This window comes from Gambusia affinis, linkage group LG19 (assembly GCF_019740435.1).
Source record: "Gambusia affinis linkage group LG19, SWU_Gaff_1.0, whole genome shotgun sequence".
Taxonomy (NCBI): domain Eukaryota; kingdom Metazoa; phylum Chordata; class Actinopteri; order Cyprinodontiformes; family Poeciliidae; genus Gambusia; species Gambusia affinis.
In genome coordinates, this window is record NC_057886.1 from 2,639,503 (window position 1) to 2,647,769 (window position 8,267).

Below are 8,267 nucleotides of genomic sequence, written 5' to 3' on the forward strand. Positions count from 1 at the left end.
GTTTCTGCTGTGCTTTAAAATATGCAAAAAAGCTGCTGGTATTTACTTTCATCGCAGCAGTAAGGAAGAAATGGTGACAAACTGGAGTAAACAGAAAAGATCACAAATATTATGCCATTCAAGAAGCTTTATGGATCTTAGTGTATTAGAACTGTAGCAGGTGATTTCTTGAGAATTCCCCTTCACTGCTCTGTCTGGGATTTCTCCCATTGAGCTGGATTCCTGCAGTAGAATTTCAGTGAACAGAAGAAGTTGTGAACAATGACGTTGATTTTCTACACTGTTTTAGAATTGCAGTCTAGTCTCTAAGCAGGTGGGGTTTTAGTCTTGATTTAAAGGAACTCAGTGTTCCAGCTGTTTTGCAGTTTTCTGGAAGTTTGTTCCAGATGTGAGGTAAAAGTCTCTGACATCAAATCAAGAGTAAGGACAGTAAAATGTGAAGATGTTGGAGAAAACTGCCTCATAACCGACTCTTGATTCTTCTTTCCCCGTTAGGTCCCAGTCGCAGGTTTAAAAGAGTCGTAGAAACTATTCAAGCTCAGCTTCTCAGCACTCACGATCAGCCATCGGTTCAGGCTCTGGCAGGTGAGTTCCAAACATTCACATACAGAGCCTCGTAAAAGTATTCATATGCCCTGAACCTTTCAAAGCATTTGACCATGTTGAGTACCGTCAATAGGAGCAATCCTTCCATAAAGGCAAGATATCTTGAGTGAAGGGGATTGAATACAAATAAACTTCAAAAATTTAAGAACACTTTACAAGCCACCTGTATGTAAAGCAATCTGAATAACAGCTCCTCTCTGGAATTGTGTTCCTTGCCTCTCAGATGAGAAGAATGGTCAGCTCTCCCGTCCGCCCAGCACTCTTTCCCATCAGAACTCCCGGAATTTCGAAAGCGGATCGGATCGAGTGGAGAAGGAGCCCACGGTGGACGGAGTGAGCGGCGGCAGCAGTAGCAGCAGCAACAGCGGCGGGACTGCCTTACAGCGGCGAGAGTCGGGGAGAGACAAGACCAGACTCCTTTCATCGTCCAACGGGACGCAGTCTCACCCGTGAAAAGAATGTTGCAAAAGAGAAGAGAGGGTTGACCGCCTGGCTTGTCTCTCTTCCTCCACTCAGTCCTTCCTGCTTTCTTTCCCTAGCCTTTTCCTTACTTCCTTCCGGGCTTCTGACCTTTAATCCCATTTAAAGGAACGGGAGGCGAGAAGGACTTTAGTCAAAGATCGTCTAGAGATCCAGAGAATTCCCCCAAAGTGTCTGTCCGTAGTAGGAAGGCGTACAGAAGGGAGTGGGAATGTAGAACAGAGAAAGCTCACAACCAGGGAAACGAGTCGTCCACCTCCCACAGCAGATCGACAAAGCACAGGACATTTCCAACAAACCATCACACTTGTTTCAGACTTTGCAGGAAACCTCCAGGTCAGTCGGTCAGGTCGGTTCACTGTGACACCGGCCAACGACTGAGTGCATCGAAGCATTTCCTTTCATCACTTCCTGCCCATCCAGATTTATCTTCTGCATCACTTCCTCCCCTCACCTTTCTAGGGGCGAACAAATGTGTTTTCTCCAAGCCGACCGAAAACACGAAGGAAAGCCGGCCAAGAGTCAGATGAGCTGTGTGATTGTTTGAAGTGGTTTGTGTCCCTAAAGGCTCAGCAAACCCTAATGGCACGTTTTCACAATCAAACAGGAATAGAGCAGAGGAGCAAATATCGCCAGAGAACGGATCCGCGGTATCGTGGACAACGTGCGTCGGAGTGACATAGACTTTTCCTCGAACATATGGAGCCCCACCCTAACTCCACAGTTATTTCTGACATACAATATGAAGCTATGATACCATATTGCCTTTACAAGAGAAGACAAATGTGGACAACGGTGAGAATTTAGCCACATTTCAAGGAAACTAGTCACGCTGCGAGGAGGGTTCCCTACTTGTCTAAAAGCATGCTGGACGAAAAGATTAAGAGGCCAAACATAGAAGGAGCTGCCCGTTAATTTAAATGCAGTGGACACACACACACACACACACACACACAAAAACAACTAAGAAGCCAAAAACCTTCTCTTTGGCTTATTTAGAAATGAAAAGCAGTTTTAATGTGAATGACTTTTAGAGCATTTCTTTTACACCATACGTAATCCATATAAATGGAAAAATTGTTTGTTTTTTTATTTACTAGTTTCTCCTGATGCATTTGCTGCTTTAGAAATTTTCGTTGTTTCTTTTTTAATTTGGTCTCTCTGAGCCTTAGAACAACTTCTAATCTAAAAGACATGCTAGTGCTAATATGAGCTGATTCCACTTCATATTTGGTCGTTCAACCATTCCCTGTTGCAGTACACTCATTTTAAAATCCCTTTATCATCATACAGGAAGTACCAAGTGCATAATTAATAGACCTGTAAACTTTTAAACAATTCAACAAGTCAAGTTTTACTAGCATTAGCTTAGCATTAGCACACTTTCAGAAATGGCTTTTCTTGAACACAAACCACAATCTTTTCCTTCCTATTAGTGGAAAAGATTCAGAGATTCAGACTCAGAGATTCTCTTCTCTGAATCTGACCAAATAAAGAAAGTTGTACATCTGACTCATAATGACAGTGATGTATTTCAGTTATCTCAGTAGCTGTTTGCTGCTCGGATTCTGTTTAAACCAAATTCACTTTCCTTTTGCCATTGATGCTCGTTGGCCCCTCTTGTCTCTACATAATTTACTTCTTTTTATATTTGAAATTGGTAATGGCAGAACAGTAAAGCTGTGTTCAAAATAACAGCAGAATCTTTGAGAGAGCCAGGAAAATCTGATTGTAGCTTCTGTTTCTGTACATGCAAAAGAATTGCGAATACTGCCCATTCCATGCCAAACTGGGAGAAAAATGTATGACGTTAGTTTACACAACAAGGTGAGAAAATATGGGGGATTAAAAAAAAATAAATGAAAGAAAACGCTGGAAGATTCAGCTTTTCTGTAAAGGACCTAACAAATATTTACGTGTATAACTATTAAATCTGAAAATTGCTTCACATCTGCGTTGAATTACACCAGTCAACATCTGGCACCTATTAACAGGTATGTCAGCTTGTTAATAGTTTGAAGTACATTCCACAGTTCCTCTGCATTTCTTGATTTTGCCTCAGGAAAAGGAGGTCTGATGTCATCAAATAAGTTTACTATTGCCAGGTCCAAGGACTGGACTTTACACTCTGTAAAGATAATAAAAGATTTTCTTCCAACCACACATAGCATCCATTCCTAAATTTCTGTACATGTTTTCCTCCTCCAGTTAACCCTCTGACATCAGAAGTTGTAAATCTCAGAACCTCCGCCAATCCACTAGAGCAGATTTTCTTATTAGTGTCAAAATGAAAAAAGAAATGCTGAAATTTTAACTATACACTCAATGCAATAGTGGTGAGGACATTGCAACATCAGTCAAATACCAACATTACTCAATCTCACTCTATCATGTTCACTCTGGTGAGAATTTACTCCACTGACATGCATAAAACAGGAAGGAAAGTTTAGGTTTGGCCTTTCTGATTAGATAAATATTTGAATGTTGGTCCAAATGTACCCCAGAGCTCAGTTGGATCATACATATATATGCAAAACGTAATAATTACAAAAGAAACGTACCCCATCGTGATACAGCAGGACAATGTAAATACCACATCCTTGAGCCCAATGCACCTTCACTAGTCCAAACAAAGCACAAGAAAAGCCACACAAAATGTGACAAGGTTTGGTACTTCACAAGAAACTGCTTTGTTTCCTCATATTTAGACTCAAATAAAATGACTTTTTCTTTCAATATTACAATGCAAAGAAAAGACTGAAAAGCATCTATGGTGTTGTAAGGATGGAATGTTTGCTAACCAAGCCTCATGTTTTGGTAAATCTGGACTTGACGTATGTCCACTTTGTTTACAAAAATATCTAATGGACCTGAAATTACTATTCATAAGATGTCTGTGGACGTCCCGTCTTTGCAAGGCTAAAGCAGCTAATTTACCGGCTTTTGCTACATTGCAGTGTCATTGAATTGATGGCGACATTATGTGAAACCCGTCTGACATTTTTGTGTTTTTAACAACTTAAACCAAAGGTCCACTACGATCAATATTCTTCACGTATTTGCTTACATTAAAATAACTAGCCTCCAATAAAGGCTAGCTTTTTTAAATTTTGGGCTAGCTTAAACAGCTAAAACCCACATTAGGCGAAGCTAAAACTTATCTTAAATATTAATAAATGAATAATTGTTCATTGCTGGCTTCTTGAGTCAGTAAATAATGAACCAAAGTGGCTCATTTGAGAGTTGTGAAGTGGAAATATGAATAACAAAATTCAAAAAGGGATTAAAATTTCAACACAGTTGTTTGAAACCATTCCTATTCCCAAAGTCTAAATGTTTTACGTCTCACTGAAAAAGAATGAAGGTCAGGAATGTACTGTTTACAAGAAAGCTGAGGTGAAAGATCCAACATACTCAGGTGTGTCTGTCGTCATAGAAACTCTATACTCGTGCTGACTGGGTAGGAAAATGAAGCCAAACTGAAGAATGAAATGTCCCTGGTATTTTTTTTATTTAATTTTTTTTATTACCGTCTCCTCCCTTTTATTGCACCTGTCTCTGTGTATGTAGTTGTTTTTCATTGATGTATTTAATGAGCCTGGAACTAATTATTTGAATGTCAAAAAAGTAGTTCTTAAAATTACTGCACCAGATTTTGATCCATGTATTTATTGAAGTTTGTACTTTTATTTATTTATTTTTATTTGCCATGTATTGTTTGAAAGTAGTTTTTTTTTTTTTTTCGTGCAGAAATTTTAAGAGTAAACCAACGTCTGTCACTGAAGGATAATTTACTTCGACACAGATATTTTATGCCAAAATATGCTTTAAATACCAATGTACATTTTTGTATCTTCTGTTAAGTTTGGAATTTATTCATTGTTGTCTATGTGTGCCACCATAGATGTTCACCTTTTACGAAGCTAAACCAAAATTTCATCTACACTCTGACATTATGGGAGGAATTATTTGTGTGTCTTAAAGGAACGTTAGTGATAGATAGATAATTATCCGAGACTTCATTCTAGTTTTCTGTGTTTGATTTTTATCACCGCCTCAAACAAAACGAAGACAATAGTTTACTAGAATGTTGTATGACTACTTTAAAGAATTCCTTTGTCGTTCTGCCTATGGGAACAAAACACATACATGTAGGACATTTTAGACATTTTGTTCACTGCGGAACGAGACCCAACGCAGATTATTCATTAGGTGCTACAGCTCTCATGACATAAACAATAACATATTCGCAGCTATGCATAATGTCCACGTAGGAAGCCATTTATTTTATTTTCTCTGGTCTTGTTTCCAAGGTAAAAAAAAACAACAACAAAAAAAACGTACAACAGCTTGGTAACTACAACAGGATCTGACGTAGGTCATACAACAGAAAGAAAAACATTTTCACGACTATGCAGGAGGACCACAGATACAGACGTTCATTCTCTTTCATAAGGTTTCGCCTCCAGTTAAAAAATATCGGTTTTATAGAACAGCTCTGTGGTGCCGTCCAGCCGGAGACGTTTTTAGGTGTGTTGGCTAAAGTTTTTGGTCGCTTAGGTAGTGCCTCCACACGAGTTTACAGCAGCGCATTACGGCCCTTGTACTTGTTCTCTCTCTTTTTTTTTTTTTTTTTTTAAGGAGTAGGAAATTTCTGCCAAAAAAACTCACAAATTTAAAAATAATATCAAAAATGTCCTAGAAAACACAAGGAAATTTCTGAATTTGAAAAGCTGAAAAAGTTCTAGAAAAAACGTGGACATTTCTGAGTTTCAAAAGTCAAAAATATGCATGAAAAACTAAACTAAACTAGTTTTTTTCAACCTCCTTTTTTTTTTCTATCTACAATACACCCTAATACGTCGTCATACAAATTCGGCAATTGTGGACACCAGAAGAGATAAATTTTGAAACCGGGTTCTGGGGCGGATGAATTTCAAAACGCTGGTTTCATGACTCTGTTTGGCCATGTGAGCCACAAGGAATTAACTATGACGTCATAACTCCAGCTCTCTCTCCCCCTCAGCGCCTCAGTCTCACAAATGACAAACATGCCACGTTCTGTTTTTGTGCCGTGTTACAGCGCCACCAATGGGCCTGGCATACCTGCTACATTATTTTCTGTGGTGTGGACGCACTTTAATTTAAATTTTTTTAAGTAAAAAAAAAGAAAAAATACACCTGTATAGAGCCTCAAGTTAATTTTCAGAAATAGCTGGCTGTGCTCTGCATTTACAGCTAATTGACATGTTAGCATGCTTTCATGCTAAACATAACCATTTTTTATTAATTTCAAAGCTGACATGGTAAGGGCAGAGTTGTCACATTCGTGTTTTCATGTACTTTTTGCTTAGTCATCAAAATCTCTTAAATTTAACCCATTCACTCCTGACTTTTGTCAACCTGGTTCTTCAACAGAGCTGGTTTCAGTAGCTTCAAACCTAAAGGCAAACTAAACCCTTTCAGAATGTCTGCTACGATGGATGCACCATAGACTCAGGTGAAGCTGTTTAGTTTTAAAACAGCTTCGGGTAAGAACTGTAAGTTCTTGCAGTAAGCCGGCGCTTGGTAGCGATGTTAGATATATGGTGGACATGCGTTTTAGTCTTCTGGTGAATGCATGCACATTTGACACCTGTCGTGACCCTGGAGCACAAGCCCCATGTCCAAAGGGTAGAGGTCAAACAGGTCTCAAGTTACAGATTTCCGTACCTATTTTAAAACACCAACTTAGAATGTAAAGAACCAACCCAACTGAAGCTATAGCAGTTAGCTAATCAGTGACAGAACTTACTTACCTTATATCTTGTACATCCTCCCATTCTGTCTCTTTGTATTTCAATCCCCACTTTCCTCCTAAATGCACATAACACACCCTCCTATATAATCACCCTTCTTGTATACATTTTCTATACTATATACTTTGATGCAGATGCTGTATACGTTTGTATACACTGTGTGCCTGTCTCTATCTCCATTGTATGCCATTCATAGCTATGTAGCATTCACTATGTTTTAATGACTCTGTAGTCACCATACAGCTCTTCTTCTCATCATTATTACTCATTCTTCTTCTGCAGTCATAAAAAAATACAACTACAATATCTGCAGCCCTTACGCCCTACCGCCCTCTTTCCGACTTCAAATTTCCTCCACCCTTGCTTCCGTTTCACAGCCCTCACCCCCCCAAAACTGATTCATGCAGTAGACAAAAAAAAAAAAAGACTTTTTCACTCTAGAAAAATTCATGAACAAAGGGGAGTCAAAGAAGGAGTAGGTGTGACTGGGGGTCGAGAGAGGAGCTAACGCGATTAATGATGATGATGACGACAAAGAGAAATGTCTGTAGTACAATTACTCAAAAGGAAAAGTGCACTATTATGATTATTATTGCCTGTGAGAAATGCTGTTCAATAAACAACAATGGAAATGTATGTTAGAGTCTGGGTTTTGTTTAGTTGAATAATCACTACGATTTAACCTTCCCGCGGGGATTTTACCCTGTACGTGGTCTGGTGGGGTTGCACTGAACCCGCTTGTGCTTTTAGGAGATTTTTGGGGCTTTTTTGGTTTTGGTAACTGGCAGTCTGATGTCTGTCATCTGAGCTCAAGCTAAGACCATGGGAGGTTAAAGAGGGTTGCTAGTGGCCAACCTGGTGAAGTACCCTGACCCTATGTGAAAAGTAATTGCCCCCAAACCTTCTAACTGGTTTTGCCATCTTTGGTCTTGACAAACCACCTGGCATCCAAATAGACTACCAATGGTCACCACCAGAATGTTGTTGAGTTTAACCGAAATGATTGCCAACTGAAAGAACCAGGTTCCAGGCTGGAATTCAAACCTACGATCGTCTTGTTACAAAACAACAATGCTAACAACTGTACCACCATGCAGTCAGTTATATTTGTCGAATTAAAAGTAGTTAAATGGTCTGCAAAACTTGGAGTTAATGTCAAAATGATTGCTAGGTCTGGCAGATTTACATTTCAACTAATCTTTGAATTTTACCAACATCTGAATTCAAGCAATATCACCACTTTGCAACTAGTCCCAACTAAAGTCTGACAAAGAACCTGTTTAGGGAGATAAAGATTAAAATCTTGATAAGGACGTGTTAGTAGGAAGAAAAAATGATCTTTTTAGGGGGAGGTGAATACTGTTGAGATGTGTCATAGCTGTG

General features: G+C 39.0%; 1 protein-coding gene across 3 annotated transcripts in view; it reads left to right on the top strand.

The window, feature by feature from the left end:
- brsk1b (BR serine/threonine kinase 1b) overlaps positions 1-7,317 on the top strand; it is a 32,508-nt gene extending 25,191 nt beyond the window's left edge. For all 3 annotated transcript variants that reach the window (XM_044099187.1, XM_044099189.1, XM_044099188.1), the window contains exons 19-20: positions 496-585; positions 830-7,317. In XM_044099187.1, coding sequence (XP_043955122.1) covers positions 496-585; positions 830-1,059 — 320 coding nt within the window. In that variant the 3' untranslated portion in view covers positions 1,060-7,317. The remainder of the gene's footprint in view (positions 1-495; positions 586-829) is intronic.
- Positions 7,318-8,267: the final 950 nt, after the last annotated feature.